At 45.8% G+C, this 16,352-nt stretch overlaps 1 protein-coding gene across 4 annotated transcripts in view; it reads left to right on the top strand.

Moving 5' to 3' along the window:
• Nucleotides 1–16,352, top strand: part of cdon (cell adhesion associated, oncogene regulated) — a 188,420-nt gene that overhangs the window by 70,525 nt on the left and 101,543 nt on the right. For 2 of the 4 annotated variants that reach the window (XM_041174244.1, XM_041174243.1), the window contains exon 1: nucleotides 12,687–12,956. The exons of 1 other annotated variant lie outside the window; for it this stretch is intronic. In XM_041174244.1, the coding sequence (XP_041030178.1) occupies nucleotides 12,917–12,956 (40 nt within the window). In that variant the 5' untranslated portion in view covers nucleotides 12,687–12,916. Of the gene's footprint in view, nucleotides 1–12,686; nucleotides 12,964–16,352 lie in introns of those variants that run through there. One more of the 4 variants, XM_041174245.1, reaches the window with a different exon arrangement.

Here is a 16,352-nt window from a genome sequence, read left to right as displayed (position 1 = left end):
CTGTTTCATGCCAGCACGGAACAGTTTTTCCTATACCCACCACTATCCATTTTTAGATTGGGCATATGGTGCAACTTTGAAATGGTCAGACCATACCATTGAAGAGAGAGGCTAACATTTCTTGGGCGCCTCCTGTGGCTGAATGATGGGCCGAATTCACCAGCACGCTGCCCTCAGGATTATGGACACTCATTGGACACATTCCAGGAGGTTTCAATCCAGGATTTCCCCCTACAACCCCGCCCCAGCCTTACATTCCCACCATTGGTCAGCTGACATGTCTACCCTTGTGACACGCCATCTTCCCAGATCAGTTGGAAAGGGGAATGGACTCTATCCAATCTGAGGTTTCTGACTGTCAGTCAGCTACGATTTTTCCCATTTTCAATATTCAATTAATAAACAAATGTGTACAAAGAAAGTGAAAAAGTCTTTTTTTTTAAATGCCCCAATTACTTTTCTCCAGGGTTGCTGGAAGCAGGATTTAGGAGCTTTATCTGTAATTCCTGGAAGACTCCAGGACAATCTAGAGGGTTGACAACCCTACCTGCAGCACCGATGGGACCTTGTACACAGAAAGCACCTCATCAGAAAATTTCAACCGTACAGGACCAACAGTTTCCACCCACTTTCTCTAACAGGCCTGTGGCACAGGCACTCAGGAATTTCATCCTGTGTCTCTAAGTGCCAACTTGCGATGGTGCCTTGGACATTTGCTAAGGGAGGGTTGTGCCTGGCTAACTTGGTTGAATTTTTGGGGAGGTAACAAGGAGGGTCAATGAGGGTTATGTGGTTGATGCAGTCTAGGTGGACTTTAGCATGGCTTTTCACAAGGCCCCACATGGTAAGCTGGTCTGAAAATTTAAAGTTCATTGGATCCAAGGGAAGGTAGCACTTTGGGTCCAAAATTGGTTCAGTGACAAGGAAGTAACAAGCAACATTCAAGTCACACGATTGCCAGGCCACCACCATCTCCAACAAGAGAGAATCCAACCAACTCCCCTTGACATTCAATGGCATTACCATTGCTGAGACCCCCACCATCAACATCCTCGAGGTAACCATTGACCATAAACTGAACTGGACTAGACATATAAATACTGTGCCTACAAGAGCAAGTCAAAGGCTGCGAATCCTGTGATAAGTAACTCGCCTCCTGATTCCCCAAAGCCTGTCCACCATCTACAGGGCACAAGTCAGGAGTGTGATGGAATATTCTCCAGTTGGCTGGATGAGTGCAGCTCCAACAACGCTCAAGAAGCTTGACACCATCCAGGACAAAGCAGCCCGCTTGATTGGCACCCCTTCCATCACTTTCAATATTCACTCCCTCCACCACCAATGTAAAGTGGCAGCAGTGCGTAGCATCTAAAAGATGCACTGCAACAACTCACCAAGGCTCCTGTGACAGTACCTTCCAAACTCACCACCTCTAGCACCAAGAAGGACAAGGGTAGCAGATGCATGGGAACACCATCAGCTGCAGGTTCCCCTCCAAGCCACTCACCATCCTGACTTGGAAATATATCGCCGTTCATTCATTGTCGCTCAGTCAAAATCCTGAAACTCCCTTCCTAACAGCACAATGGGTGTACCTACACCACATGGACTGCAGCGGTTCAAGAAGGTACCTCTCCACCACCTTCTCAAGGGGAATTAGGGAAGGGCAATAAATGCTGGCCTGCCCAGCGATACCCACATCCCATGAAAGAAATTTTTTAAAAAAGCAAAACATCAACGGGTGTTTTTATGACTGGAAGGCTGTTTCCAGCTGGTTTCCACATGGCTCAGTATTAGGTCCCTTGCATTTTGTGCTCTTTATCAATGATTTCAATTTAAATCATTGATTTAATTAAGACTAATTAATTAATGATTAAGATATGAAAAATGACCATGTATTGAATAATGATGAAGAAAGCTATAGACAGCAGGGAGATATCAATGGGCTCCTGTCAATGCTGTATTGTAGGAAAACAGCAATATGATAATGTTCAGATAACCTGTTTTTGTAAATTGGCCAGGAGCCAGGGAGAACTCTCCAGTTATTCCTCGAAATAGTGCCATGGAATCTTTTATGTTCACCTGGGAAGATAGATAGCGCTTCAGTTTAACGTCTTACATACCTCCGGCATTGCAGTATTCCATAAGTACTGCACTAAAGTTTTTGCCTAGGTTTAATGCTCAAGTGTCTGCATTAAGACTTGACACAGCCTGACTGTGAGGTGAGACTACTATCCACTGAGCCACACCTGAAACCACAGCTGCCATGTTGCAATTCCTTTCTGATCATAAAATGTTTTATTTGCTGCAATTCAAATCTTTCACAGTTATTCCCCTTCTCTCTCCTATCTCACTACCTCTCGCCATTCAAACCATCAGTCACGTCATTCTTACTTCAAGGCTTGATGTCTCCAACACCTTCCTCACCATCAACATAAATTCATCCAAAAGTCCCATTGCACACATCCTGTCCTTCACTGAGTCTCCCTTGTCCATAATACCAACCCACTTCCACGTCTCCCCAACACACAGAACTCAACATCCTCGCCCAGGTTTACAATCCCCCAGTGGCCTGGTGCTGGCAACCATCAGTCCTACACCCCAGTCCCTGCAATCCTGTGTCTCAGACCCTCTGTACAGCCCCCTCCCCCAGTAGGGCAGAATGCAACCATCTCTGCTCTACTTTCTGGGGCTCAAATCACGTCACCCTAGTACTTGACTCTCCATTGTTAAGAGACTCCTAAATAGCCTACTTCTCTGACTGTACAGCCCTCCCATCTCTTTCATCACTGCTAGTTGTCTTCTCACTCCTCTACGAGTTGCTCTGGTACGTTGTTGTTGTTGCCTGATGATGCCATCTTTGCCCTTGGATGCCAGCAATTCTGCTAAGCGTTAGCTGTACCACCATGAAGAACATTGCAGATGAGCCCAATTCTCTCCTCACTAGACATCACTAATCCTTCACAGCTCAGCAAGGTCTGTATACTGTGACCAGGAGTGGAAGTCCTGGCTGACCTGCCCTCCTTCTGAACCCAGGGCAGCGAAGGCAGTCACCTCACTGCCAACTGCTATCCAGAGAAACCAGCTAACTCAGCAGGGAGCACCAATCAATCTTGGTCTATTTGGCTCAGCCATGGGTACAAATCCCATTTCAAAGGCATGAGGGCATATCCAGAGTGATACTCTAGTGCAGTACTGAGGGAGTGCTGCATTATCAGAGGTGCCACCTTTCAAATAAGGGATTAAGCCCTGGCCTTGTATGCCTTCTCAGATGGATGAGAAGACCCCACGACACTATTCAAAGCAGAGCAGGGGAAGTTCTACCAGTTTCTTGACCAAGGTATATCATTAAACCACTGTCATTAAAAATCAGGCAGTCAGGGCAGGAACATGGAATATGGTAAGGCTAACAGTCCCAGACATACAGCCAGACCTTGTAGAGTTTTTCGAGGAGGTTACCAAGAAAGTAGATGAAGGAAAGGCTGTGGATGTTGTCTACATGGACTTTAGTAAGGCCTTTGACAAGGTCACACATGGGAGGTTAGTTCAGAAGGTTCAGACACTTGGTATCCATGGAGAGGTTGTAAACTGGATTCGAAATTGGCTGTGTGGGAGAAGACATAGAGTGTAGTGGATGATTGTTTCTCAGACTGGAGGTCAGTGACTAGTGGTGTGCCTCAGGGATCGGTGCTGGCACCATTGTTGTTTGTTGTCTATATCAGTGATTTGGATGATAATGTGGTGAATTGGATCAGCAAGTTTGCTGATGACACTAAGATTGGAGGCATTGAGGACAGCGAGGAAGGCTTTCAAAGCTTGCAGAGAGATCTGGACCAACTGAAAAAATGGGCCAGAAAATGGCAGATGGAATTTAATGCGGAAAAGTGCGAGGTGTTATATTTTGGAAGGTCAAACCAAGGTAGGACATACACAGTAAATGGTAGGGCACTGAGGAGTGCGGAGGAGCAAAGGGATCTGGGAGTTCGGATACATAGTTCCCTGAAAGTGGCGTCACAGGTAGACAAGGTTGTAAAAAAAGCTTTTGGCATACTGGCCTTCATAAATCAAAGTATTGAGTAGAGGAGTTGGGATGTTATGGTGAGGTTGTATAAGATATTGGTGAGGCCAACTTTGGAGTATTGTGTGCAGTTCTGGTCGCCTAACTACAGGAAGGATATCAGTAAGATTGAGAGATTGCAGAGAAGATTTACTAGGATGTTGCCGGGTCTTAAGCAGTTGAGTTACAGGGAAAGATTAAACAGGTTAGGACTTTATTCTTTGGAGCGTAGAAGAATGAGGGGAGATATGATAGAAGTTTACAAAATTATGAGGGGTATAGACTGAGTAAATGCGAGTAGGCTCTTTCCACTTAGATTAGGAGAAATAAACATGAGAGGACATGGATTTAGGGTGAAAGGGGAAAGGTTTAGGGGGAACATTGGGGGGAACTTCGTCACTCAGAGAGTGGTGAGAGTGTGGAACGAGCTACCATCTGACATGGTAAATGCTGGCTCACTCCTAAATTTTAAGAATAAATTGGATAGATACATGGATGGGAGAGATCTGGAGGGTTATGGACTAGGTGCAGGTCAATGGGACCAGCAGAAAAATATTTCGGCACAGACTAGAAGGGCCGAATGGCCTGTTTGCTGTGCTGTAGTGTTCTATGGTTCTATGGTTCAGTGTGGGAGCACTAAGATCACTTACATCTCCTCAGTGTACTATAAGCCTATTTTAAAAAGCCAATTACAGAACAGAGAGTGGAAATACACTGATAAAATATCCAGTATCTTACGCAGCATTATTTGAGAATAAAAAATAATTTAAAAGGCAAAATACTGTAGATGTCGAAAATCCAAAATATAAACTGAAAATGCTGGAAATAGTTGGCAGGTTAGGCAGTATCTGTGGAGAGAGCAACAGAGTTAGAGTTTCAAAATTGTTTCTCAGAACTGGAAAAAGTTAAGAGATGTAACAGCTTTTAAGAAAGTAAGGAGACTGGGAAAGAGGGAAGAGGAGGAGAGAACAGAAGGGAAGGTCTGTGCTATGGTGGAAGGCCAAAGTGATTAAATAGTAAAAAGGTGATGATGCAAGGCAAAAGGAAATGGTAATGGGACAGATAAAGAAACAAGCTGAGTCTAGAGGAAGTGGAAATGGCAACAGCAGAAGCATTACCAACAGCTGCTGTCTGAAAAAGTGGGGGTGGTCGTTGTGACCAGCAACTGTTGAACACGATGTTGAGTCTGGAAGATGAGCTGTTGTTCCTCAAACTTACATTGGCTGTCGTTGGAACAGTGCAGAAGGTAGAGGATAGAGCAATCATACAAAAGCAAAAAGGTGCTGAATATCTAAAATAAGAAAAGAAAATGCTGGAAATACTCAGCAAGTGAGGCAGAATCTGTGGAGAGAAACTGGTGGGATTGATGGAAGAGTGAACCATGATCCAGGAATCAATGGCAATTCATTGATGCTGCAGCTGTTGCCACTCACTGGCTGTTTCTACTCACTGCCTTATATCCACTCTCTGTCACTCAATACCCTTTGTCCACTTCCTCTCTGTCACTCACTGCCTTGTCCCCACTCCCTGTCTGTCACTCACTGCCCTGTGTCCACTCTTTGTCACTCACTGCCCGTGTCTACTCCCTCTCCATCACTCACTGCCCGTGTCCACTCCCTCTCTGTCACTCACTGCCCGTGTCCACTCCCTCTCTGTCACTCACTGCCCAGTGTCCTCTCCGTCACTCATTGCCCAGTGTCCACTCCCTCTCTGTCACTCACTGCCTAGTGTCCACTTACTGCCTTACCACTTTGCACCAATTACCCAACCATCCTCCCACTTCAGCATTGTCCACTCATTGTCCTGCACCTCTTTCCTCCCCAGCCACCATTCAGTGTTTTGCTTGTGGAACACCGTGGGGTAAATCTTGACTTTGTGCAATTGTGTAAAACGGGCATTATTAATTTGCTAAAATAAAAGCAAAAAACTGCGGATGCTGGAAATCCAAAACAAAAACAAAAATACCTGGAAAAACTCACAGGTCTGACAGCAACTGCAGAGAGGAACACAGTTAACGTTTCAATTTGCAGCCCTGTTGATAGCTCTCCCAGCTGGTTTTACTAAATAATAATGTTGAATGATAATATACGGGCTGCCGATTCGCTTTACACTGTGTATATTTTCAGGCAATTCTTGAATAAACAAAACAGGAGAAAGCAAAGAGACAGACATGGGTCATCTGCTTATAAAGTGCATTCAGCAAACTTTCCATTTCCCTAACATTATCCTCTGAAACCTAACCAATGAGTGAAGGAGGTGAGTTAGGTGTGTGTCAATAAGGCCTGTGCAAAATACACATTTGAAAATAGAACAATTATTTTCCTGCAGCTCCATATAGTGGAATTAAACAGGTTGTACAAGCAAATCCGAACAAACTTTTACAACAACATCCTTTGTTGGTTTGATAAAACATTTTTTCAATAAATTAAAGTTTTAAGAATGCAGGAAAGCCTTGCCTGAAGCCATGTCAGTTTTGGATTAAATGTTTTTTTTGCTTAGTTTGATGAAAATGGAAGGTGGTTTCATTGGGTGTGAGACTGTTTTAATTGGCTGTCTGCTGAGCTTTTAGTTAAGCCCATTCAGACAGCAAAAGCTTAAAGGAAAAGCATCCCCAGGAATGTGCAGCGGTCGCTTTAAGACCCAGTAATCATTGGTCATTGGTTTAGCAGCAGGGCCTGTAGGTAGTCATTACTGAGGCCTAGTATCTAATCCAAAAGCATAGTAAATGGCATTGTGGAGTGTTTCCAAGGCCCCAGCTGGGTCTTTAGTTGGCTCTGTCAGCAGGATTGCCCTCCCTCTTCGGCAGACAGAAAGCACCATGCTGGGTACTACAGTCCCTGCTCACTAGGGAGAGGAACAGAATCCTCCCCCAGGCTCCGTGACTCTTCACTCCTCCTCCTAGTCTGACTGCTTCAAGGAGAAATGCAATCAGTTTGGTGAAGGGGAGGGGGGGGACAGTGGTGGGCACTTGGAAGAGAATTCTGCAGTCTAAGGAAATGAGCTAACAGATTTTAATCACTTGCAATGTGTGAAACATTTTTGGATATTGCATGCGGTTTATAGAGACGGATCACAGAAATAAAGAGCCACAAAAGTTTCAGGAAAAACATGGAGATTAAAAGCAAGTCAGTTGGGATGAGTGGAGCTGGATTTTAATTAAATATTTTCAGGTTGTTTTTCTTCTTATTCCTCCAAATCTTGGCACTAGCTGGATATTCTGAGCACGAGAGGAAGATTGATTACAAACCTACGGATATATGGACAGCTCTGTTTTCTCTCAGATAGTGAGACTCAGGGAGACAGGTTACATTCTTTCACCAAAGATGGTGGCAAAACTCTCAGACAGTAAGATTCAGCAGTTGTCTCTAAAGGATTGGGTGCTCTTTCCAACAGTTAACGGTGTATGTCATCTTTTGTTCTTTATCCTAAGATTAGATATTTGTTGTCAGAAGATTACAGGCACTGGAGATGGTGGGTAAACTCCTGCAGGAGTTTGTAACTGTAGACCAAAACCTTCAGTATAGGCTGTAACATATGTCAAATCATAGAACGGTTCCAGCACAGGAAGAGGCCATTTGACCTGCTGTGTCCATGCTAGCTTTCTGCAAGAGCAGTACACCTAGTCGCACTGCCCACCCTCCTATATAACCTGTAACCCTCCAGTGTCGGCTCTAAGTGACACAAGTCTTATGGCAAGGCAGCCACTATGAGGGAATAAAAATGATAGAATTCACCAGCCATACCTGCCTCCCTCAGTTAACCCAGTTTAGCATTTCTCTCATTCAGACTGCAGGACAGCGACTTCCGTGTAGGTTTTTACTTGTGTGGGGCAGCAACTCTACATGGGGATGATGGTGTAGATTTCAACACGAGGAGTTGGGGCACTGACACTGCTGCCTCAATCCACACTATAGAAATGTGTAAGGACATCACTAGCTGAAGCCTGCAAGCAAGCCTTATGTCTGCATCTCTTCCTCAGAGTCAACAGCAGAGTCAGCAGCAGTCAGAACTAGCTTTTCACTTTCTCCCTTTTTTTTGCTGAGTTTCCAGGGGTGGGGGGTGAATGATCGAGTGCAGACCTCAGGCTTTGATCCCAGTAAGACAGAGCCTGACTAATTCTTTTCAATGTAAATCAGGCAAGTCACCTTTAGCTGGAAAGCTAACAGCCCAAATTAAACTGGCACATACATCAGATGTCCAACTTCAGTTTAGCAAATTTCAGCCTGTAGATCACTTCATTACTTTACAAATGGGGCAGTTTCCTTATTGTATTGTGTCTCTTTGGATTGCTGTCCAGAAAACATATGTTGGGCTTTTGTGGTTTGTCCCTCTCCCCTCCCCCACTCCAATTAACAGTGACTGACCATAGGCAGGTTGACCAATGGACCATTTAGTATCTTGTTGTCCCAGAGCGAAAATGGTTCAAAATGATATTTCATTGTGCAAAAACAGCTTCCTTCAATTCTCTTACAACAATTTGCATTTACATAACACCTTTGATCTTAGTAAAATGTCCCCATATGCTTCACAGAGGTATTGCCAAATAAACATTGACACTGAGCCAAATCAGGAGGTATTAAGGTGGATGAGAGGTAGTTTTTAAGGAGCCTCTTAAAGGAGGAGGGTGAGAGATAGAGTAGTGGAGAGTTTAAGAAGGGAATTCCATAGCTTAGCCCCCAGGCAGCTGAAGATGCAGCCACCAGTGGCAGAGTGGTTACAATCAAAGACTTGTGGGAGGCCAGTATTGGAGGAGCACAGATATGCCGGGTGATGACGGGCTGGAGGAGGTTAGAGATAGGGAGGGGTGAGGTCATGGACCCCTCACCATTTTGGCAGTTCCAGCAATTTAAAGATTAATGAGTACTGCTGGTCATGCCATAACACCACAGATGATGATATTACCTCTGTGAAACATTCTGTCTGTTGATTGGAGGGGTGGAGTTGTTATGAGTTAAAATGGTTCACAATGCCTTCAGAACTAGCTCACAATCCACACTTAGGCACGATTTGGGTTTAATACTGGAGTCTAAATTGAATTACTTCATTTGTGGTATAAACAAATACAGGATGAGGAGCTTATGGATGCATATATATATATTCCTCCTTCAGGTACCATGCCCTAAGAGGACATTGGTGACCATGGACTTCCATTAGATTGGTCCATGATTATGCTTGGCAAAGTACTGCAGTGGTTTGCCATTACCTTCAGCTGTACGGTTGACCAGGAAACCCTCCTGCTCTTACCATCTGCCATCAGGCATATTGGAAGGATTTACAGGCTGATAATCAACCTGTTTGGCCATGTTATGAACACACCTTCCGTGGCAATAATGTCCTGAACTGGGACTTGAATCCAGAGCTTCTGCCCAGATGTAGGGACACTATACTGTCTATACATCTACACATAAATTTATATATAAATACACTACTCACAATAAGTCAGTTTCTTGTCTGTTTGGTCTTGTGTCCATGTATAATGCTGAGGTTGAGTTATCCACTCATCAACAAACTATTCATATAGCACCTTTCATGCAGAAAAATGTCCCAAGGCACTTCCCAAAATCAGATAAAAATCAACACAGAGCAAAAGAACGTGATATGAGCAGTAACTTGGAGCTTGGTCCCTTCAATCAGATTTCCACCCCGACCCGGCATTGAAAGTGCTCTTAATGAAACCACAAATGACATCCTGTGTGACTGTGAAAAAAGTAAACTATCCCTCCTTGTCCTTACTGACCTGTCTGCAGCTTTTGTCACAGTTGACCATGCATTCCCCTTCAATGCCCCTCCACTGTTGTCCCCATGGGTGGGACTGCTCTCACGTCGTTCCATTCTTATCAATCTGATCGTAGCCAGAGAATCACTTGCAATAGCTTCCCTTTCTGCTTCCACACTGCTACAGCTGGTGTCCCCCAGGGGTCACTACATGCCGTCCCTTGGCGACATCATTCGAAGGCACGGCGTTAGTTTTCACATGTATACTGACAACAACCAGCTGTATCTTACCACCACCCCTCTCGACTTCTCCACTGTTGCTAAATTATCAGGCTGTTCATCTGACATCCAGCACTGGATGAGCAGAAATCTCCCGCAACTAAATATTGGGAAGATTGAAGCCATTGTTTTCAGTCCCCACTCCAAACTCTGTTGCTTGGCTACTGACTCCATCCCTCTCCCTGGCAACAGTCTGAGATTAAGCCAGTCTGTTCACAACCTTGGTGTCACATTTGACCCTTGAGATTGGCTTCTGAGCTCATATTCATATTATCACTAAGACTGTTCCCATATCCACCTTAGTAGCATTGCTGAACTTTTAAAAAATCCTTTTGTGGGATGTGGGCGTCGCTGGCTAGGCCAGCATTCATTGCCCATCACTAATTGCCCTTGTTCAGGGAGTAATTAAGAGTAAACCACATTGCTGTGGATCTAGAGTCACATGTAGGCCAGACCAGTTAAGGATTGCAGATTTCCTTCGCGGAAGGACATAAGTAAACCAGATGGGTTTTTCACCCTATCCCAGCTCACCGGCTGCTGAAAAGTTTTTGACTATGTCCCACATGGGAGACTGATAACGAAGTTAAGAGCCCATGGAATCCAAGGCAACTTGGCAAATTGGATCTAGAATTAGCTGAGTGGCAGTAAGCAGAGGGTGATGGTCGAGGGGTGTTTTTGTGACCGGATGCCTGTGTCCAGTGGGGTTCCACAGGAATCAGTGTTGGGCCCCTTGCTATTTGTATATATAAACGATTTAGAGTTGAATGTAGGAGGGTTGATCAGTAAGTTCGTGGATGACACGAAAGTTGGAGGGGTGTTAAATAGTGAGGAGGATAGCCTTAGATTACAGGAGGATATAGACGGGCTGATCAGATGGGCTGATTAGTGGCAAATGGAATTTAATCCAGATAAGTGTGAAGTGATGCACTTCGGTAGGACAGACAAGGCACGGGAATACATGATGAATGGTAGGACCCTGGGGAGGTACCCAGGATCAGAGAGACCTTGGTGTGCAAGTCCACCGTTCCCTTAAGGTAGCGGGACAGGTAGATAAGGTGGTTAAGAAGGCATATGGGATACTTGCCTTTATTAGCCAAGGCATAGAATATAAAAGCAGGGAGGTTATGTTGGAACTGTATAAAACGCTGGTTAGGCCACAGCTAGAGTATGGCATGCAGTTCTGGAATCTGCATCATAGGAAGGATGTGATTGCACTAGACAGAGTGCAGAGGAGATTCACTAGGATGTTGCCTGGGCTGGAGAGTTTTAGATATGAGGAGAGATTGGATAGACTGCAGTTATTTTCCCTGGAGCAGAGGAGATTGAGGGGGGAACATGATTGAGGTGTATAAAATTATGAGGGGCATAGATAGGGTAGACAGGAAGGAACTTTTCCCCTTCATGGAGGGATCAATAATCAGGGCGCATAGGTTTAAGGTAAGGAGCAGGAGGTTTAGAGGGGATGTGAGGAAGAATTTTTTTACCCAGAGGGTGGTGGGAATCTGGAACTCACTGCCTGAAAGGGTGGTAGAGGCAGAAACCCTCATAACATTTAAGAAGTATTTGGATGTGCACTTGCGATGCCACGGCATACAAGGCTATGGGCCTCGTGCTGGAAAATGGTATTAGAATAGTTAGGCACTTGTTTGACCAGCGCAGACTCGATGGGCCGAAGGGCCTTTTTTTGTACTGTAGACCTCTATGACCCTATAACTCTATGACGATGACTCTATGAAACCCTCATCTTTGCCTTAGTTACCTGTAGACTTGCCTATTCCAATGCAGTCCTGGCCATTCACACTCATCCTAACCTCCGTAAACTTGAGGTCACAAAATCTCTGCGATCTTAACTCATAGCAAATGCTGTTCCCCTATCACTGGTGTTCTGGCTCCCAGTCAAGCAACATCTTGATTTAAAATCCTCATTCTTGTTTCCAAATCCCTCCACGGCCTCACCTCCAGCCCTACAACTTTCTAAGGCATTTGCACTCCTCTAATTCTGGTCTATGAACATCCTCAATCTTAATTGCTCCACTATAGGTGCCTTTCGTTGCCTAGGACCCAAGCTCTGGAATACCCTCCTTGCTCCTCTCTACATCTCTACCTCACTTTGGGCAGGCAGTCAAACCTGGGCCCTTTTGTTCAGTCGGTCAGTTCTGGGCACCATGGTCAGTCTCAGGCCACTCAGTCAGTCAGTCCTGGACACCTTGGTCAATCGGTCAGTCTCGGGCCCCTTTAGACAGTCAGTCAGTCCCAGGTCCCTCGGTCAGCCAGCCAGTCCCAGGTCCTTTGCCAATCCTGTTAGGGCCATTGGGTCAGCCTCAGGGTCAGGGCCTGGGGGATGGGAGGGCGGGTAAGGAATAGTGGGTGGGGCCAAGGACTGTGCGCGGTGCCGGAGCGGTGGGCCGGCCAGGACGAGATGGACGGGTCAGGGTTATGGGCGATGCCAAGGGGTGGGGGCCGGCCAGGAGTCGGTGGGCGGCACCTATGGTCGCAGTGGCCGGAGTTGGGCGAGGACAGCGGGGTTGTGGGCGGACGTTTGGTTTAACTGGGCGGTGGGCGGAGTCAGGCTAGAAGGGTTGGTCTCGCCGGGCGGGGCCAGTCCCGCGGTGGGCGGTGTGCGCAACCAGAGGCGCTTGGACTGGGAGCGCGAGTGGTTTCTGCCGGCGCAGCAGCAGCAGCAGCCGCCGCCGCCGCTCAGTCAGTGAGTGAGTGAGTGAGAGAGAGTCAGCTCGATGGGAGCGGCCCCGGCTACATGCCGCTCTCCTTGTTAAAGAGCTGAGAGAGAAGAGAGGGCTGATCGGTGCCGCCGAGCCACTCTGGTGATTTCCATGGAGCGGGCGGCCCGCAGTCGGTGTCTCCGGGATGTGGAGTTCGGCGGCGGACGGCGTGGGCAGCGGCTGTGGTGAGAGGTAAAGGGGGACGGCTCGGGCGGCGAGGGGTGGGCGCGGGGAAGGCGGCCTCCTCCTCCTCCTCCTCCTCCTCCTCCTCTCTCCCGATCCTCGCCTGGCTTCACATCCAGCTCCTAGGCCACAACTCTGGGAGGAGCTCAACCCTCAATCGAGACCTATATGTTCCCCCAGCTCCCCTGTCCGGGAGATTTGTGGTGGACGCTCTCCTCCCTCCCTTGGGGGTCTCTGCTCCTGATTGCACGGAGTCCGGGGCTTTTCCTTTGAGGAGCTCGGGAGGCTCAGCCTGACTAACAACAAAGCCAGCTCCCAACTCCAGAGGGAGAGGAGAAGAGGACTGGCAAGAGTACAAAACTGCAGAGCTCAAACCACAGAGAGGGCTGCCTGACTCAGACTGGAGCGTTTTACAGAGAGTGAGAGAGAGAAAGGGATAGAGGTGGAGGAGAGGGAGGCAGAGTAAGAAAGGAGCAGAAGCGGAGAAAACCCGGGGGAGACAAAGGGATTGAGAAATAGGGACAGGAGAGAGAGAAAGAGAGATGGGAGAAAGAGGAGGAGAGAATTGGGCTAGTGGGGGGGGGGGGGGGGGGGCATGAGAGACAAAAGTGGGGGGGGAGACAGACAACCCAGGCAGAGGGGGGAGACAGACATGGAAGCAGGCAAATGGGATGTTGGGGGAAGGAAGGAGGGAGGAAAGAGTCGCAGGAGGGGTAGAAATATGGAATGCAAAGTCGGGGGGGTGGGTGGTGGCATAGAACAAGGCAGAGATGGAGATCGAGACCAACTGGCAGGCAGGGAAAATGGGTACTGAGACTGGCAGAGAAAGAAAAAACAGAATGACAGACGTGGTTGTGTGTGGGGTGGGTGGGTGGGGGGGGGGGGCGGGGAGGCGGTGGGGGGTGGTTGCTGTGGTGGTAGTGGCAGTGTGAGAATGTAAAAAGAGATAGACAAAGGCAGAGAACCGAGAGATCGATTAGGAGACCCGGTCAGGATGTAAGGGTACTGTTGACAGAAATTAGCTGCATGGCATGCCAAGCCTTGTCGGCAGCCTGTGAGAGCAGGAGGCGCAACCCAAACTCTGAGCATTTGTGGGATGGTTAGAAGGAGCCATCATGGGATTGGGTTACAGTCTGATAAAAGCACTCCATCTTCAGCCTCTCTATTAAAAAGCTTTCAGGAATAGTGTTCCTGTTGCTGCAGCCTGAACTGACCAGAAGCTGTGGGTGACTTTCCTTTTGCTCTGTTTGTATTGAGGGAGGACTAAACAATTGTTTTTCTTTACAAGTCTAGTGTTCTTGCAGCACCTCTTTACTGGAGCAGAGAGAATGTTAGGATTATTTTTGGAAAGCGGTTTAGTCGGTGTTTTCATTAATCCTGGGAAATGTTTTTCTGTATGCAGGATTCCAGTGTTTAATGCAGGGACTTATGTGGAAGGTCTGTTTAATTGAATGCCACACTATAATCAAACCAATCCGGTGCACTGGACACCCTGAGATGAACTACAGGGTGGTTATATTTGCAAATGGTCTTGAAGCATCTACAATTATTCCATTTTAAAATGTCACTAAAACATGAGCATCCACTCTCGCCAGTCTGTTACCTGTGACCCTAAGTCCTGTCAACCAACCCCTAAAATACATGTAACTTAATTTTACTTACATTTATATTTGTCATTTTCTGGTTTATTGTGGACCTAGAGGTTTGGAAAGAGCTTACCTTTGACACTTGGCACATTTGGTGGATATATCCTGATTTCCAACCATGAGGATCTGTATCAGCAAATTAAGAGAAAGGTGGATTTATGCACCTATGTAGTTTACAAGGACGCAAGCTTGAATAACTCTGCTGTAAAGTTTGTTTTTAATCTGCTAGCTAATGTTGATTATATTTCTGGCATGCTATGTTGTACAGGACTTATTAGGGTTTACAGCTTAAGCTGATCCGCTGCAATATTATTGGCTCCACGGTCTTTTAAATTTGGGTTGTGTGGTGGAGTCAGTGGATCCCCTGCACCGAATGTTTTTATACTTGTGTTTACAGAGAAGTCTTGAATGTGCTGCAGCTCTGCAGTAACTTTTGATTTCACCTTAATATAATAATCACTCAGATTTTCTGCATAAAATCACAACTGCTTTACTCAGACAGGAAAGGTTATCCAAGAAGAGACTGTTATTTATCTAAAATCTGCAGATGCAAGTTTTCTCATTTTTGAAACTGATTGTTTTCTTTGGAGGAATATAAGCGCCCTCTTTTTTGTGCATTTGTATTTATTTGAACCCCAGTATTTAGGATAGAGTACATCTCCTCCTACAAAATGCCCCACCCAGGTAATGCCACACACAGCAGCTTGCCTGCAGCCCCTAAGGTGGATATATGAGCATTTTGCACAGATCTTGACCGTGATGCTTAAACTTGGTTTCAAGTGAATTTCTTCCCCTGAGCAAAACGGCTCCTGGTATTTTTGGGTCAGATGTGGGACTCTGCAACAATTACTCTAAAATTGATCATTTTGACAGATTATAGTTTGGAAGAATTGTTTCATTTTTTGTATTTCCCCAAATACCTGTGTTTTTTTTTGTTAAAATTGTTGCTATTCTGGCTTTGAAACATTGGTGGAAGAAACCAGATGACTTTGTTATTTCTGTTTAAGATGGCAATTTTTTCTCTTAAAGTCTTATCAAAATCTTCCCAGATTGATTCTTTGAGACTCTGGCAGATAACAGTCCCTCCCAGGATTAATACTGCGCAGTGTTCCTTTGCCTCCTTTCAAGGGCACACGATTTTTTGTCTTTTCCTATCTGTACATGAGATGTTGAATAACAAAATGGGAATTTGGGAAGTTCACAGAGCCTCATGGTGAATTGAAGGCTGTTTCTTAGGAGCAGTTTTTGGCAAGTTCAATTTCTGGACTGGTTATACTGGCAGATCAGATGGTCAAATATTTGTTATTGTTTTAAGTATTTATTAAAACAACAGTAGTGTTGTCACTTGAATTTGAGCAAAGTGCAACAATCCGTTATCTGATGTGTTCATACATGATTCTGAAATCCAGTATCCCCAATGGAAAATCATATTACAGAACTGCAGAATCACCCCTGGTGTACCAACAGAAACTGTGGAAGAAACACTCACTTGTGCACTTACAACTTTTGTCCTCCCAAATGTAGGCTGTGACTGGAAGGAGCATTTTGAACTGTATGACACCAGGTTGAAGTACTAGTTGGAGCAATTTAAGATCACAGAACATTAAAATGTAATAGATTTAGATATGTTATTTCCTGTTAAGTGCATTGGTGCCAGTGTATTAGCTATGCAAAGGAGGCAAAATCAGTTAAATGGGTGGCTTGTCTCATTAACTTGCTGAGAAAATAATACTGCGAGGAGATGGGATTTGC

This window comes from Carcharodon carcharias, chromosome 25 (genome assembly GCF_017639515.1).
Source record: "Carcharodon carcharias isolate sCarCar2 chromosome 25, sCarCar2.pri, whole genome shotgun sequence".
Classification (NCBI taxonomy): domain Eukaryota; kingdom Metazoa; phylum Chordata; class Chondrichthyes; order Lamniformes; family Lamnidae; genus Carcharodon; species Carcharodon carcharias.
Note: the sequence above shows the minus strand (reverse complement) of the source record. Positions and strands in the feature narration are given on the sequence as shown.